A 17997-nucleotide genomic window follows, 5' to 3' on the forward strand; every position below is an offset into this window, starting at 1 on the left:
AATAACATGTTCACTATAGATATTTAATGCCAGCATACAAGTATTATTTTAAGCAAACCGATAACCTTACAGTCACAAACCACAACAGAAAAACATACGAATACTGCTAAACACGTGACCGTTCTTGTATTGTATGTCTATTTCTGAAATATAGAGGTAGACATGTTATATAACTATCGCCGAGAGAAAAGAAACCCGTAAGACGCTTACATAATAACCACAATTTTTACACGGACTCGTGCTTGTATTGCTTATTCGTAATATAAATTAGGTTTACTGATCAATATTTTACCAAGTTTAAAAATAGTTGAAAAGCGATAGCCTTTTTTCCTTCAAGGCCCATTTCCGATATAGGAAACTTCAACCATAGTGCTTCAATTGTTTAGCAGTAGTTTGCAGTCCACTGCTGTTTGCGTATAGTAGCTCGAATTTTGTGAATCCGAATTTGTTTTCGGCCATGTCCGCAACCACATCGCAACAACGGGCTACAGAGGAAAGTTTCAGCAGCGAACCAAATAATGAAACTCCAGGGCCAAGTTCGCAAGTCGTTGAGCAAAAAGACGAAACCACGGAAGCTAAGAACAATGAATCTGCTCCCAGCACACAGCCACCGGAAACTGTATGTAAATTTGTTTTATGTACGAGCTGTTATGTGTTATTATAATTTTGGATTATAATTTATTAGGCACCAGTAAAGAATCCTCTGGTATAAGCAGAATAGGCTGGTGGAAGAGGGTGGTGGTTAGGGATTGATGGTTAGGGGGTTAGTGGTTATAGGGGTTAGTGGTTATAGGGGTTAGTGGTTAGGGGTTAGTGGTTAGCAAATAAGGGGGGGGGATTCTTCACTAGTGCCATTGAGTTGCGCTGTTTCCATACCTTTTTAGTAGGTTTGTAACCATTTATATAGATAGGTAAAGTAAATATCCTTAAAGCAATCAACCAAGTTCGTAAAACATTTTGATGATATTACCCTTACATTTAGCCCATTATATATATCTTGTACACAGCACAATGTTTCCCATTAATTGTTTCATATTATCTAAAAAGGATTAATTTGTTTTAATAAATGCAGAAACTGGTCAAACACAACCTGAAAAATGGAAGTAGCGATACATCAAAATCAGAACGCGAAAAAAAGCTGAAACTTGACCGTGAGAAGCGAGCCAGGGAGATGGCTTCAGCTTCAAAAGTCTGGTTGTCTAAGTCACCAAGAGGTCTTTCATCAAGTGCAAAGAGGTTTGTAATGTATTGTTTAAAAAAAAGATGACATTGTTGACGCACAAGAATTTGTAAAAGAAGTTTTCTTTTTTCACATTTGAAAATTTTGTTTGCAAAAAAAAGAGATAGGAAATAATATTGGAAGATGCTGAAACTTTTATTTTTTGGATTACATCAGATTAAGGTAGTTTTATAACCACATTTTTATAACCACAATTTAACAGGTTGCAGAAAGAACTGGCTGATATTACATTGGATCCTCCACCAAACTGCAGGTTAGTTTGATGTTTATTTTTAAATGTAAGTAACTGCTAATATTTTTGTACCTATTAAAATGGCATTAAGTGCCTATTGAAATGGCATAAAATCCTGAGACTTAGTGATATAAAATTACAATATAGTACTGTGGGGAAGGTGGGACACCTACATCACATAGTATCCAAATATTCTGATCATGTTTTAAACAATTAGCATTGGTCTTTGTGAGTTGTGAGGATATGGTTTTATAATTTATTGAATGTTCTTTGTTTACTACCAAATGGGCCAGAAAATAGAATAAAAAGGTGTCCCATCTTTTTCCATCGTACTATATATATGTTTTATAAAATTTAAAGAATATAGTGGTATACCATACGGTTATGAAACACTACAGCTTAAACAATGAACTTTACTGCCAGAGCCTGTTATCTTCAAATCAAGAATACTATATCATTTTCACCAACAAGCTTTACTTATCATATTTATGAAATTTTAATTTGTAATTAAATATTTATAGTGCTGGGCCAAAAGGAGACAACTTGTACGAGTGGGTTTCAACCATTTTAGGACCTCCTGGCTCTGTATATGAGGGTGGGATCTTTTTTCTTGACATTCATTTCACCCAGGAGTACCCATTTAAGCCTCCCAAAGTAAGCCTATATTAAATTTTCAGTTAGAAATTGTACAATATGTAATACAGGGCCAATGCTGCCAATATGTTGCCTTTTCATTATGTTTGTATATTGTATGTAATTGTAAATGTAATACTAACTCTTTTGACAGGCCCATCTTTTTATTACCGTATTAAATTCCATAATTTTTTAAAGAACCTATTTGGCAACTTTAACTGTGGTTTGTAGTATTATTATTATTATATAAAAAATGTCTGTTGTTTTTGTTATTTGAACATAAATGGGTATATGTCTGTATATGTATGTTAGTTACCACACTTCTAATAGAAACCAATTTTTCAGGTTACGTTCCGTACTCGCATCTATCACTGTAATATCAACAGCCAGGGAGTAATTTGCTTAGATGTGCTGAAAGATAATTGGAGTCCAGCACTAACAGTTTCAAAGGTCCTGCTATCGGTTTGCTCTTTACTTTCAGACTGCAACCCAGGTAAGCAGTTTGTTTTTGACATTTTGTAACATTTTACATGTTTTATAAAAATCCACACTTTTTTAATGCTTATGTAACCGATTTCCTATTGATTTTTTAACAACATGTGAATAACGACCTTTTTGTAAAATTTCTGTTTGTTTTTTTGACATTTTGTAACATTATGTATGTTTTTTAACATTCTGTACTTTTTAATGCTTATGTAATTAATTCTCAATTGGTTTTTAACACCACATGATATAAAAACAAAAACCAATTTTGTAAAAATTCTATTTACCATTTAATCAATGAACAAAGAAAACTCATTATTATTTAGAACAAAACTCCCATGTATTGATACAACATTAAATATTAATCAATACAATATTCTGCAGCTGATCCGTTAGTTGCAAACATTGCCACTCAGTATTTTACCAACCGCGAGGAACATGACAGAATATCACGGCAGTGGACACAGAAATATGCCACGTGAATACTTGCATCCTTTACTCCATCCGAATCAAAAGAACGCATTTTGTATAACAATTCTATACCGCCCTGTTCTTAGTTACGCAGATACTTGTAGGTAACAATGTTTGTTTAATCCAGCTATGTATGTTGTTTTGGTTTCCTATTGGTACTGTAACATACCTGGCAGTTGTTTTGTTTTAAGAGCATTTCACAATTGATTTTAAACGCCACTTAAATTTTTACAACTTTTTTGTACTTGTTAATAATGAAATGAAGGGACCATGTTAAAAGGGAGCATGTTATACCTGAATTTGCTATCAATGTACATAAGTAAGTAACCTTACTTGGCTAGCAATTAGGCACATGTGAAGTTAATCAACACTCAAAGTGTGTTTCACAAATGTAAATGCCCAAATTTGTATGAAATTCATCTTGTTTTAAACACATTCCTTTTTCGGTGTTGTTTTTCAACCTTTTTGTATGGGTTAACAACTAACACAGTTCACTTTAGTGGCTCACGCTCACGCATTTGCTTTTTTTTCCTCCTTTCTGTGCAGTACATCACATGCAATACAGCTTTATGTACTTCATTAGGCTACAGTGTATTTTATGTAGTGCAAGTTATTAAGTTACAGACACTAGAAGAAAACATGATCAAAAGAATGTGTAACGAATTATGTGTAACGAATTAGATATTAAACACAACCAGGATTGAAAAAACATGATAGTTTTTAGCCAAATACTTACATAATATTAGAATATGTACAGTATTGTTTCCTTATGGTAAAAACGGTTTATCCGATATCCACTTGTTAGGTAGGGGGCTTGGAGGTTCTTGTTCTTTTCTTGTTTCAGCTTCATGCTCTTGTATTATGGATCTAGAGATAATAAGAGGTAGTTTATTGAAAAGTTTGGATATATTTTCATCTACACAAGATAGCATTAAAGCCCTTGTAGCCTACTATCGTGAAAGCGGCAGACTCTAAAACCTGGTGAGGTGCATAAGGTAGCACCATGGGTGCTGGGGTAATAGGCCAAACCTAGCATAAATCATGGCATTTCTTGGGATCTCACCCACAGAATATGATAGAATCTAGGCAAGACAATATTTTAGTTTGGGAGAGTAACTTTTATTGTTAAAAACAGAAAAAAATGATGGTGGTTGTTTGTTCTTAATAAATGGACGTGATTGTTTGTTCTGAATAAATAGACTTACTTAAACCTCCTGGATTGTGTTAAAAACTTCCTTGCTTTATTCACTTCATCATTCAACCTCTTCAAATCATCACCTTGGAAGCTGGGGAGATTTGGATCCTGAAAATATAGTAAAAATATCAGTTTACCAATTTCTGGTTACAACAATTTTATTAAAGCAAACCTTAATATCTAAGATAAAAGGTGGCAAATTTACTCAATATGCCAGTGGGGCTTTTATTTGTTAACCTATTTAAAAAACATTCTTAGGCATTTAACAATTGTTATAACACGGGTGTTATGTTTCATACACCTCGTGCCAGTTTACAAGTTACAAAGTATGTTACTTTGTGGGTGATTATGTGTTAGGAAGTTTTTAATTAGTGAGCACTGTGTTAGAGCAATTGCCGGTAAGTATTTTGCCGAAGGACATATCTGCTCAGAATGGCATTGCAACGAAGTCACAAACAATCAAATTGGCATCAACTTAATCTAATGCAACTTACATCTTCATCAAAGCATTCATCTTGCATGAGTCGATGGATAGCAAACTGTGCATCTGCTTCTCCATGGCAACGATGGAATCTACCACCACTGTTCGATGATAAGCTCTTCAAAAAATCATTTGCTTCTCTGCTCAGAGTTTGCGGTTAATATTAGCATTAAATCAAAAATTTAAAATAAATTTTCTTTGTTTAAATCAAAAATTCTACAACTTCTACAGCCTTTTAAGGATAATAGTATACTATATGCATGAAATCGAAAATTCCAAAGTAAATTTATCATTGTCTTTTTCAGAACAGAGCTTTCTAAACTTTTTGCTCACAACTCTTTTAAATATCCTAAAATTTCCACAGCATTAAATAAAAAATTCCAAGGTAAATTTTTCGTTGTCTATTCCAGAACTAAGCTTCCCAAACTTTTTTTCTCACTATCCCATTTTAATATCATAAAATTTCCGCAACCGTTCAAAGTTAATAGCATAGTATATGTAGTATTTTGTGTAAAATTGGTATTCTCTTGGTTGACCCCTGAAATTTGTTACCAAGTGGTCGCAACCCCCAGTTTCGAAAAATCGTGTTCTTGGGTACTTTTTTTCAATATACCTGTTGTCACAGTTGAAGGAGATTGTATGGATTGGAATATTCTTTTTGTTGAGGTTGCTTGCTTCAGATAGAGTTAACTTGATACTGGAGTCAGGTTTACCATCTGTGAGCAAATATATTGCTTCTGCTTCTTCATCTGCAAGTGCCACCTGGAATATATTTGACATTTATTTTGTACGCATGTAAGGTAGCGCTTCAAATGAAAATGGTGGCCACTTTATGTGTGTAGTCTGCGTTTCATACAAGACAGAAACCCAGAGTTCTTTTCACATTCAAACCCAACTTTTATTTAATCTATAAGAAGGTTTAGCTAAAAGTAAAGTAAAATCCACCAAGTATAAAAAAAGGAGTTTAATGATACAAATGTAGACAAGGAAAATATATGAATAAATCAATGAATGTAACTTACTTTATCCTAGCGTGGCTGGAAAACGACAGTCGTTACTTTGTGGGTGATTATTTTTTGGGATTTTTTTTCATATGGAAACAAAATATTGGAAATGCCCATACCAGTATGCGACTCATAAATCGTAACTTTATGCCCACAATTTTCCGCATAACTTAAAATGATTACAATAGTTACCTGAATAGCTTTCAAAGTAGCTGAACCACCATGTGCTGTTAGAGCAGACACCCACTGCACAGCATCGTGGCAAGCACTTTGATTTGATTCAGTTATTGAATCTTGCCACTTTGTACTTGTGTTGGAAAATGCAACTATGTTAAACCTACGGATACAAAACACAGAATTACTTAAAAACATTTTTTAAATTTTGTTAATAAAATATAAAAACACAACATATGTATTTTAGTAGTAAAACAAATTAAATTTATTTATAGATTTATTATATGTCTAAAAAATTATCAAACTAAAATAAAAATCAATCGTTTAACATACGCTGTCTTGTTCCCATTAAGTTGCTCCCATATCAATGATGTTATTTCCTTCTTTAGCTCATCCATATTGTAACTCATGGAACCAGATACATCAATCAGGATAACAACCTGTATAATAACTCATTTTATTTTTAGTTAGCCTAAATCTTACTACTATCACACATAAAAAAAAACTAGTTATACCTTCCTGCTGTTACACACACATGAAAAAAAATCATTTTATTTTTAGTATTAGCCTACTGCTGTCTCACAGATACATGAAGAAAAACACTTTGTTCCCCGTTACGTGTTACCACCTATGTAACTTTGTGGGTAATAGTTTTTTCTCTGTGTGGCTGACATTTTGGGAAACCCATAGTGAGTCAATGGGTTGGAGCAATTGCCGTTAACTGTCTTGCTTTAACATCAAACCAAGGTATCCTATAATCGCAATGCAAGCGCCAAAACCACATAGCCACAGCTTCCTGTATATTCTAAAGGCCAAAACAGCTTTAATACAGGTCATAACATATGGTATGTATACAATTATTCAGTAGGATAAATAAACAACGGTTCAAAATGTAAAAACTTAATAAACATTAATAAAATATTCTATTCTATCCGGGTGATGTCCCGCAGCATGGCAGGCCATGGGTCCTAGGATCCAGAGTTGGCCCATTACCCCAATTAATAAAATTACTCACATTGCTTTCCAAGATTGATCCAAACATTTTCCTACTTCCTGACAATAACCATTGCATTCTGGTAAGGTATCGACGTATTAAAGTCACAACATGTTTCTCATATTCAACCATCTCCGACTCTTGCATGTCAATGTGTCGTACTTGGCCCTATGTGCAATTTAAAGGTAAAACAAGTTACTTCATTTGTAGAAGAGTTCTTGAATGAAAAGTAGCTTAAATAGAAGAATGCAACTGTATCACATTTTATCATTTAGTTTAAACACTCCGAACTGTACATTTTGAGATTTTAAGAATTATCTTTCAAATTTTTTGGTAAATTTTCTTTGTGTTCGGGCGGTTTGGAAACGACGGACAGTCATTAGAACACAGGTGTTCTGTTTCATACACCTCGTGCCCGCTTACGAGTTACCAAGCATGTTACTTTGTAGGTGATTGTTTTTTCTGTATGGCTGTTTTTTCTGTAAATTCAAAAAATCCTGCTAGTGACCCCTGGGTGAAGCAATAGCCAATTTTTGTACTATGTGTGTCATACTGGTTAATCTTGACTGTTACAATTTTTTTATTTATTATGCCAACTACTATTGTAGTAATTAGAAAACATGCAGTGTACATTGGTCATTTAAATTGTAAAAAATATACATAAGTAAAATTCGAGAACAAATTCTCACATCAATATCCACGCTGGGAAAGATGGAGCAGAACCACTTTGAGGTTACATTCTTGCTTCTTGCCTTCTTATGAATACACACAGGTCCAGACACATATCTGTTTAAGTCCAACTTCATTTTTTTGATTCCATACTTTCGTAGCCACTGAGGAGAGGGCATTTTAATGAAAAGGCAAGGATTTTTTTTACAAAATTTTTAAATTTTAAAATCTCATAATTAGAAATCATGCTGAAACTATTTGGTAAAGTTATAAAGAAATTGTAAAATTTTCTACAAAAAAGTTGTGATTTTTCAATTTTTACAAAATTGTAATTTTAAATTGTAAAATCTCCGAACTAGAAATAATGCTAAACCAGTTACACAAGTTATGAGGTAATTGTAAAATTTTATATACAAATATTGTATTAAACAATAGAACTTACTTGTTTAGAAGTAATTCTCTCTTCCATTTGTGGAAAAATAGGTTCAGGGACTGCTTTTCTTACACTTTTTTTCTTGGGATATTTCTTGTACACAACACCCACGGAGTTTTTATCCTCTGTGTAGAAAGTTTCTTTTTGTGGCCGGCGAGATTTTTTGGACGATTGCGGTCGATTTGATGAAGTTTCTTCATCGGTAGACTGACTTTTGTATGGTGCTTTATATAAGAATCGAATGAATGGGTGTAACTTGCTTTATTCTTACATAGCGAAGTAATGATAGTCTTTATAACACGGGTGTTCTTTTTCATACATCTCGTGCCAGCTTACGATTTACCATATATGTAAGTTTGGGGTTATATTTATTCAAATAATAAGTTTTAGTTTGAATGCTTTTACTTACTTGGTGGTAAGCTAGCATTTCTATTTGATACTTTCCATGCGAGTGCTTTAGTTGTTTCAGCTTCTTGGCGATTCTAAAAAATAACCTTTTTATTTAAAATAATTTTTGCATTAAAAAAAATCGATTAAAATAATTTATACAAAATTTAGACTCTGCTGTAAATTTCTAGCCCTTTTTTTAAAACAGTTTGGAAAATTGATATAATTTACCATCCTAGCCAAGGTCAAAGCTGTTGGTCGTGGTTCAATGAACTCTATTTGTTTCACCATCTCAGTTTTCTTTTTTCGGTTAAAATCCCCATTACAAATCATCTGTATTTAAACAAACCAATTATAATAACGACACTGATCTGAGCAATAAGCTTTTTAGTTAGAATGAATGTTTCAAGAATAGAACACACCAGAGACGAGAACCATTAAATACCTTCCACAATTTGTAAAAATTAAAAATAATTGAATAAAAAAAAATTATGAAAATTTTTTTACAAAAAAAAACCTAATGTCATTTTTTTTACAAAAATGTAAACATTTTATTGTTTATTGGCCACCCTTTAGAATGTCAAGCATTATCAATTTTAAATTATTATAATTCCCAAGCTCCAATTCACTTACTAATCGACTTTGTTTTAAAGCTGATTGCTCTCTCCTTAAATCATCTCTTGCCTTGACTGACTCCACTAACAGCGAGCAACGTTGTGAGTAATGAACCACGCGATCCATCTCTCGAGTTATTGCTATGATGTCGTCACTTTCTACAACCCCTGAAGTGGAATATAATGTAATTAATTTTTTGTACGTGCAGTGTACAGGCAAAACATATACAGTCATCAATATTGATTTAAGGACATCAGGTTGACATAAACATGTGTTCTTATGGTAAAGGGCAGGGTGTGTGAGATTGGGTAAAAACATAATTTTTTAAAAGGATGTGGTGCAGGTTTTGTTGGTAATATCAAGTGTGCATAACCATTTAGGAGTCTGTGATATATTTAAACAAATGCTTATTTCTCACAACATCAAGCCTGCTTAGACTTTACCAGGTGTATGAAAAATTACCCACATGTTATAACGACTGTAGTTTTCCCACCAAAGATAAAATCATTTTTTGATTCACATGATAACGAGTCATTTCTCCTATGATAAACATCCAGAAAGCATACCTGTTTCTCTGAACCAATGAAAACGTCCGGATCCAGCGTGTGCAAAATTCCGTAAATAATCTGCTGTTTGCGGCATGGTGGCGTATCGACTTGGTAACTCAGAATCACTCAACTATTAACAAAGAAACTTGAATTTAACTTCTTTATCCTAGCATACCCGGAAAACGACAGTCGTTATAAAATGGGTGTTTATTGTTTAGTTTCATACACCTTGTGCCAGTTTACAAGTTACAAAGTATGTTACTTTGTGGCCGATTATTTTTTTATGTGTGGCTGATAATTTGACAACCCATTAGTGACCACTGGGTTGAAGCAATTACCGTTAAGTGTCTTGAACAAGGACACATACGCTCACAGTGGTAGAGCCTTGAACCCATAACCTCTGGGTTAGAGGCATGCACGCTAACCAATTAGCCACAGCACTGTACACTTTATTTTAATTCAAATTTATTTTTAATGTACTTTTACACCTAACTTGAAGAATTTAATAAATAAGCTTTATAAAAATAAGCATGGTTGAATTACTTACACTGTAATCATCTATGCTGAAGAGAATTGTATGGACTTTTAGTTCTGATCCAATGGTACACTCGCTTACAAAGGAGCATAATACATCCTGGAGTAATATGCACACTTAATGTTAGACACTTAAGCTATGAGTGTTGATACCGCTTACATATAGTAAAAATGCAAAATAAATTGACAAAAACTATGGGTTTTCTCTTTCACACACCTGGTACCACCTTTTGAGTTAGCATGTATGTTACTTTATAGGTGATTATTTTTTGTTTGTTTTTTATGTATGGCCGATAATTTGAACATCCAATTAAGACCACTGGGTTAAATCAATGAATGAATGTAACTTACTTTATCCTTACGTGGCCGGAAAAGGACAGTCGTTATAACACAGTGTTCATACACTGCGTGCCAGATTACGAGTTACCATGTATGTTACTTTGTGGGTGATTATTTTTTTGGGAGATGCTTTAATTTTTTTATGTATGGCTGATAATTTGGACAACGTATTAGTGACAACTGGGTTGGAGCAATTGCTGTTAAGTGTCTTGCCTAAGCACATTCACCCACAATGGTAGCATTACCCTACCTCTTCTTGATCTGGGACACCACTGCTAATGACGTAGATCGCTTGTGGTCCTCCAAACATCTTAATATCCTCTCCATTCTCAATAGCTGTGCGGAAAGCTGACATCACATTTCTTCCACCACTTGCTTCCAAGTTCTGTACCCAACTAAGGTGGGAAAAAAACGACATTAAAAAATAAAGAGGGTTCTCATTACTGTTTATTTATCCTTGCATGAATGTTCGTAACTTATATTTTAGAAGTTTGGTTTAACCTATTAAACAATGATTCACAAATCATTACCTTTTTTTAGTTTTTTTTACTGTTAATTTGGACATGTAAAACCATCATTAAATCCACCACACTTACTTCCAAGCAGCTTGCAAATTTTCTGGTGATGGCTTTACCATATGAGGTTTCCACATTTTTGGGTGACTTCCAAATCTACAATAAACAAAATAAAATTTAAAGTCATTGAAAATAACGCGGTAGGTCCAAACACAATTTTATTAAAAACAATATTTTGATTCGTCATTCTGTTAGTGCTAGGGCAAATCACTAAACAGTAATTACTTTTTGGTATACTTAAAAGCGTGCACAAGGCACAAAAAACAGGGACTTGTGTTATAACAACGACTGTTGTTGCACCACCACACAAAGATACTTTAAGGGCTACACTCAAGAGCGTTACAATGCTAACATAAATTCCTAAGTGGCTACTCACGCTATAATATTGAATGCTTGCTTGTTTCCCATTTGTTGCTCAAGAAGCAATCTTAAAGAATGTTGTAGATGGATGATGTAAGCTTTGTTGGAGATTGATGTGTCAACCATTAGTATTACCCTGAAAAAATAAGTCAATTTTTAAACCAAAATTTTCAAATGTTTATTGGTAAAATAGTACGCTTATTTTACTGTTTGAAAGTATCCAATTTTGAAAGCAATTACCCACAAAGTTTCATTTGTAGTAAGTCGTAGGTTGGCATGAGGTGTATAAAACAGAACACCTTTGTTATAACGACTGTCGTTTTCTGGCCAGGCAAGGATAAAGTAAGTTACATTAAACTCAATACTATAACCACAAAAATCAGAAATATGCAAAGCTCGGAGAAATTTCTAGAAAAGGCATAGGACCATACATGTAATGTTTATTTCAGTTACCTTTTTTCACAAATTGTCCCCCAAATTTTCCGACTACCAGATGCCAGCCATTCAATTCTTCGCTCAAAAGTTTTCACGGCACACCCAAGTTGTTTCTAAAACATAAAAAACATATTTTTATTAAACATAAACAATAACTTTAAACAATGGTTTCTATAAATTTATGCTTAATGCTTTACACAGCCTAAATTTCATATGTCCAAATTATATTTTAAAATTAAAAATAAAGTTAACATCTGTATCAAAACTTGACAGTTAATTTAACATCCAAAACTACTAAGTAGCCCAAATGCTTAATAAAATCACATAAAGCACAAGATAATATATTACCTGATACTCAAACAACATTGCCACATCAACATGAACATTCTTCATTGAACCATCGTGCCATTCAAACTGCTGCATTGCTTTCTGTAATTCAAAAATTAAATAAAACAAATCTAAATTCAAAAATAAGTAAAACAAACTTAAATTTAAAAATTTAATAAAACAAACCTAAATTTAAAAAAGAAGTAAAAGAAACCTAATTTTAAAAATTAAGTCAAACATTCAAAACTTTTTCATTCAAAAATTAGGAAAAAGGAGCCTAAAATATAGTTTTAGAGAAAAGATTCCACTTACCCCATGCACTTTTGAACCAACAGGTTTTCTTAAAATTGGAACAAAATCTTGAACTGGATCGAAGGCATTTGGTGCTAAAATCTGAAAAATATCTGGTTGAGTTCTCAATTTTAATTGTACGTCAACTTCCAAGTTGGTGTTCAGTGTTAAAAATATCTACAAAATCATTTACAATTTGACATATAGTTTGGTTGGGAAAGACGTTACACTTACACCTTCTGCACATAATATCCAAATATCTTGATCGTGTTTTAAACAATTAACAACGGTATAAAACCCTATAGAAGTAGGGTTTTATAACTCTTTGAATTTTCTTCGTTTTCTATCAAATGGGACAAGAAAATCGAATGAAAAGATGTCCCATCTCCCCCACCCTACTCTATATCCTCATCAAATAAACAGTAAAAATCTGACCTGGTAAAGGTTCAAGTTATTGGCACGCAGTCCACTCTCGGCAAGCCATGCAACGGATGGTTGTGGGTGAAAGTTTGGGGTCTCGATGCTCAGTGGACGGTGGTGGTTAGGGGGCCGGGGAAGAAAACGAGCATTGGATAAACGACCGACTTCTAGAGATATCTGAATGAATGTAACTTATTTATCCTGGCGTGGCAAAAGCATTAGTTATAATATAATTGTTCTGTTTTATACATGTTATGCCCTCTTAAGAGTATGGATAAATTAATGAATGAATGTAGCCTATTTATTCTCGCGTGGCGGGAAAGCAACAGTTATTATTAACACAGGTGTTCTGTTTATAAAACTCAAGTCTGATTCAGGTTACAATATATGTATAAATAAATGAATGTAACTTATTTATCCTTGCATGGCGGAGTGAGAATGGTTGTTAAATTACGAATGATCTTTTTCAAGCACCTCGTGCCCGCTTATAAGTTACCAGCACATATAAAACTTTGTGAGTAATTGTTTTTTGGATTAATTTTAATGCATGGCTGACAAATTGACAACACATAAGTAACCACTGGGTTGGAGCAAATGTCATTTATTGTCTCGCCCAGCGGACTTACGCTCACAATGGTAGCAGCATAGAGCCTTCAGCCTCGAACATCTTTTTGGTTAAAGGCAGGAACCCTAATCACTGTGTCAAGGCGCCAAACTCTTTTGTGTGAAAAACAGAGACAAATGGCAAATAAAACTATTGGGCAGACAAAAACAAACTGCAAATACATCATACAGTTTGCCAATTTAAAAAATCAGCATGTTATGTGTTTACCTCGTTTTCTATGCTGATCAAAGCATCGCCAAGCATTCCAGTTCTCATCTGTTTAATTTTGGAAATGACATCAACTGCCCGCTGTGCTTCTCTCAGTAACAGCTGGATATCGAAGCTCTGCCATTGGACATTTCATTGCAATGAAAAGGAATAAAAACTATACATGTATATTAGTTGGTAGAATTTACTACAGATTCATAAAGTCTTTGACTGTTATGGTAGGTAAATCATTTTTTGTACACTCACAAATAAATTAAAGTGTAAATGTGTAACTAAATTTCACCATTAAACAAAATGCTTTGTTTCTGGGTGGTAAAAGAAGCTCTGTACCAATATTGGAACAATAAATGTGATATTAAACACAAAGGTGAAGGCCTATTAAAACCAGTCTTGAATGAATGAATGTAACTTACTTTAACCTCGCATGGCCAGAAAACTACAGTCGTTAAACATGGTGTTCTGTTTCATACACCTTGTGTTAGCTTACAAGTCACCAAGTATGTTACTTAGTGGGTGATTAACAAAACTTTACCTTATAGACTTCTCTGTCATCAGAGGAGTTGTAACAATGATATCTTCCATTTGAATGCTGAGCCAATTTCTTCAGTGTGTCATGCGTCAAGTGGTTACTTGTATCATATGCCACGGCATGTACGGGTAGATTTCTACCAAGCAAACACTGCTGTATGTAGTCAAACAATACGGAAGAAGTCTGGTCTGGGCTAGATGGACAAAACACAACATAAGTTACTAGTTTGGGAAATCTGGTACTTTTTTTTAGGATTATATTCGGATATCATCTAATTGAATTTTGGCTACTTTATATGGATTTTGTTAACCAATTAAGTTATGAATGAATGAATGAATGTAACTTGTTCTATCCTCGCATGGCAGGATACTTACAGTCGCTATAACACATTTTTTTTTCTGTTTTATGTAAAATACACAAGTACATTCAACTTACCAATTTCCAAGAATAATCAGAAGGGAGTTAAGTTTTTTCACTTGAAGAACTTTTTTGAAAGATTCGAGTAAATTGCATCCTCCAGCAGGATGGAGACCCCGGATAAAATCTCGCGCTTCTTCTAAACTAGATAGTAAATAATAATACAATGCTTTTTCTTCACTAATTATTTCTTACAACTAGCTTTTTAACTAATGGTTATCTATCTTATACATTCCGCATTGTGAAATTACTATTGTCATTTATTCCGATTTTTCATTGGTTTTCATTCCTTTACTTATATTTTAACTTATAATAAAACAAATGTATTTATTTCAGGCAATCTAACTTATCATGATATTGGTTTCTCTAAAAAATTCAGCCATAAAACTTACGTTCTTAGGTTGAGGTCTCTTGCATGGTTCCATAAACTTTCAGGTTCGCTTCCAAAACTTAACAAGTATAATGACTTCTTATACTTCAGTTGTTCGTCCATCAAATACTGCAAGAAATTGTTTCAACTTTCTTTTTATTTTTGCTTGTATTAAATATAGGTAATGTAACTTGCTTTATCCTCATGTAGCTAGAAAAGATCAGTCTTTATAACAGATAACAGGCACGTTCTGTTTTATACATCTTGTGCAAGCTTACAAGTTACCATGTATGTTATTTTGTAGGTGATTATTTTTAGGATTTATTTTTTTATTTTTTTATTTATGGCTGATAATTTAAACCACTCATTCGTGACCACTGGGTTGGAGCAATTGCCGTTAAGTTTCTTGCCCAAGGGCACGCACGCTCACAATGATAGCGGTGAACGCTAACCACTTTGCCACGACACCCAAATGTAAGCATAGCATCAACTAAATGTAGTATTACCAGTAAAGATTGCTGGAAATCTTGCAGCCTTCCAAAGCCAGTATTAGCATCAGAGGAGTCAATAAGAACACCAACTCTTTCCCCTTTTACCAGTCCAAACAACTGAAAATAATTATGACATATATTTCATTCAATGCAAGGTCCCTTTAACTAGTGCAAATCACATACCAAACACAGTGGGATTAACCAACATGGTGGACTTGAATTAAATAAAGTAATTGTCTATGTTGGCCACCAAAAATAGGAAAATTCATACCTTTTTGCTTCCCTCTAAAAGCCATTTAACTCTCATGTGATATTGCTCAATTGCCCTGTAAAATATAAAGAATAAAAAAAAAATATTCCAATAAGCAATCAGCTAATCCAGGTACTTAACATTTAGCTTTACAACAATACATAGGCTACAATTTAAATTACCACTAATATTTAACTTTAGTGTAAAGAGAGATTATAACAACTTTGCACTTACATATTTAATTTGTATTCCATTTCTGTAATAACAGTTGCATCAAACACAAGGTGTTTTCCCTCTCCTGCTTTTCTGTGTATTTTTTTTAACTTTAGAAAAAATCCAAAACATATAAAATTTTGACAGCATGACATAAAAAAACACAAAACATACTTGACTTGTTTTCCCTTTAGAAGCAAATCCTTAAGAGTTATCTCTTGGTAGGTGAGGTCATGATTCATTAACCATTCCTCTGAAGTTTGTGTTTTATTTGGGGTGGCTGAAAACTTCTTTGCTTTCTGTGTAATATACATAATTACCAACATGCCTGGTTTATTTTAAAATGTGACAAAATCGTCTTGAAATAAAAGGAGAACTATGCTATATTGGGAATATGACATCAGTCCCAGTTTAGACCCTGCATGTTTAATGGTTAAATCGGTATTTGATGTTGTTTAACTTTTACAAGTGTTTTTTTCCTGCGACAAATACAAAATATGTGTGAAAAAAATGAACTCAAAAATAATAAAATAAACTCAGTGCCCACTAACTGAAAACTAAAACTAACATTCCAGATATTTGGTGCATATATTTAGAAACTATAGGTCTAAGTAAGATACTTTACCATTTCACAACATATTACTGTTGAGAAAACAATACGCAAAAATCTGGTTCATATAAAATAATAAAATCAGCTAAAAAAATTCAAATATGAATTTTATTACAAATACTTTTAAGCATTGAGTTTTACATTACTGTTATTTTAATTTTTAATTTCTTAGAAACTTCCACACCTGCAAAGCCAGTGTTTGATTGACATGTGTCACCATGAGATTAGATTGAGGTTTGAGGGAATATTTGTCAACAGTGTCAGTTCTCCATGGGGGTCTGGGGAAAGCCTTGGAATCATCACATTGACTGGAGCTGTGGATTTAACAGAACTTTTATTTTAACAAACCCGAATTAATATTTGTGATCCTGAATATATATTTAAATGAAAAAAGAAATTTGGATTTATATATTATCATGAAATGACAAAATATTATTAAAAAAATAAATTTTATATTTATATATATCATGAAATGACAATATACCTTATATACCATTTATCATTTATTAACATAAATACTAAGAATAAATAAAAACTATTTAAAATACATGAAAAAATTAAAAAGTTTATATTTAACAACATCAAAGATACAGAACTTAATTAGAGGCATGATTGGCAAACAAAAAAGCACTTTGCAAGTTGTAAATCCAATCGTATTCAAACTACTTATAAACATATTACCTGTCAACACCATTGAATATTTGAGCGTTATCCAATATTTCTTGCATGTTTAATCATCACGTTTAAGATACACGTAACTAAAATACTTCATTAACTCGTCGTGCTATTGAAAACAGCCACAGGTTACTATCAATTATGGTACAGCCTATAACACCCCCCTCGCGCGGCGTAGGCCAAATCAGGAATTTACATTTTGAGAGAATCCCCTTTTTTTCGTGTAAAAACCTTTTTCCTTCGTTTCAATTTGATCGTTCGAGAGATTACTATCACTCGTCTGCGACGTATAAGTAATGTTTTTGTTCGCTACCAGGGGGGTAGGCGCAGTGTTACATGTTATGATTGTACTCGGTATACGAAGGGGGTAGGTAGTGTAGAAATGTAATGATTTACTCGGTACCGGAGGGGGGTAGGTCGTGTAGAAATGTAATGATTTTACTCGGTACCGAAGGGGGGTAGGTCGTGTAGAAATGTAATGATTTTACTCGGTACCGGAGGGGGGTAGGTAGTGTAGAAATGTAATGATTTTACTCGGTACCGGAGGGGGGTAGGTCGTGTAGAAATGTAATGATTTTACTCGGTACCTGAGGAGGGTAGGTAGTGTAGAAATGTAATGATTTTACTCGGTACCGGAGGGGGGTAGGTCGTGTAGAAATGTAATGATTTTACTCGGTACCGAAGGGGGGTAGGTCGTGTAGAAATGTAATGATTTTACTCGGTACCGGAGGGGGGTAGGTAGTGTAGAAATGTAATGATTTTACTCGGTA

The 17997-nt window shown here is 33.5% G+C and overlaps 2 protein-coding genes across 3 annotated transcripts; one reads left to right on the plus strand and one right to left on the minus strand.

Moving 5' to 3' along the window:
* Positions 1–245: 245 nt before the first annotated feature.
* Positions 246–3638, plus strand: LOC149731495 (ubiquitin-conjugating enzyme E2 E1-like). The gene is made up of 6 exons (XM_089884632.1): positions 246–619; positions 1073–1236; positions 1443–1493; positions 1994–2126; positions 2451–2598; positions 2973–3638. The coding sequence occupies exons 1-6, from the start codon at positions 458–460 to the stop codon at positions 3068–3070; spliced, it is 756 nt and encodes a 251-aa protein (XP_089740758.1). The 5' UTR covers positions 246–457; the 3' UTR covers positions 3071–3638.
* On the minus strand, positions 3626–17491 carry LOC149731496 (von Willebrand factor A domain-containing protein 3A-like). 2 transcript variants are annotated; one of them, XM_089884608.1, is made up of 31 exons: positions 17234–17490; positions 16737–16866; positions 16117–16241; positions 15964–16035; positions 15751–15805; positions 15495–15596; positions 15011–15117; positions 14637–14762; positions 14205–14394; positions 13673–13789; positions 12856–13017; positions 12442–12522; positions 12151–12231; positions 11821–11915; positions 11384–11503; positions 11029–11103; positions 10683–10827; positions 10107–10193; positions 9578–9689; positions 9030–9178; positions 8628–8729; positions 8419–8491; positions 8019–8233; positions 7597–7740; positions 6929–7075; positions 6247–6353; positions 5932–6076; positions 5349–5497; positions 4749–4875; positions 4265–4362; positions 3626–3926 (listed from the first exon to the last, which is right to left on the minus strand). In XM_089884608.1, the coding sequence occupies exons 1-31, from the start codon at positions 17278–17280 to the stop codon at positions 3827–3829; spliced, it is 3585 nt and encodes a 1194-aa protein (XP_089740734.1). In that variant the 5' UTR covers positions 17281–17490; the 3' UTR covers positions 3626–3826. The 2 variants fall into 2 exon arrangements, with proteins under 2 accessions (XP_089740734.1, XP_089740735.1); XM_089884609.1 differs by lacking the exon at positions 15495–15596 and having other exon boundaries at positions 17234–17491.
* Between the last annotated feature and the right edge of the window lie 506 nt (positions 17492–17997).

This window comes from Ciona robusta, chromosome 9 (genome assembly GCF_009617815.1).
Source record: "Ciona robusta chromosome 9, ASM961781v2".
Lineage (NCBI taxonomy): Eukaryota > Metazoa > Chordata > Ascidiacea > Phlebobranchia > Cionidae > Ciona > Ciona robusta.

Bases quoted from the DNA above. Each gene is read 5' to 3' on its own strand.
- LOC149731495 (XM_089884632.1), top strand. From the start codon at position 458: ATGTCCGCAACCACATCGCAACAACGGGCTACAGAGGAAAGTTTCAGC. The intron at 1,237-1,442 runs GTTTGTAATGTA...ACAATTTAACAG, and splicing joins CTTTCATCAAGTGCAAAGAG to GTTGCAGAAAGAACTGGCTG. The intron at 2,127-2,450 runs GTAAGCCTATAT...CCAATTTTTCAG, and splicing joins ACCCATTTAAGCCTCCCAAA to GTTACGTTCCGTACTCGCAT.
- LOC149731496 (XM_089884608.1), bottom strand. From the start codon at position 17,280: ATGCAAGAAATATTGGATAACGCTCAAATATTCAATGGTGTTGACAG. The intron at 9,690-10,106 runs GTAAGTAATTCA...CTTTGTTAATAG, and splicing joins TCAGCATAGATGATTACAGT to TTGAGTGATTCTGAGTTACC. The intron at 4,363-4,748 runs GTAAGTTGCATT...CTATATTTTCAG, and splicing joins ATGAATGCTTTGATGAAGAT to GATCCAAATCTCCCCAGCTT.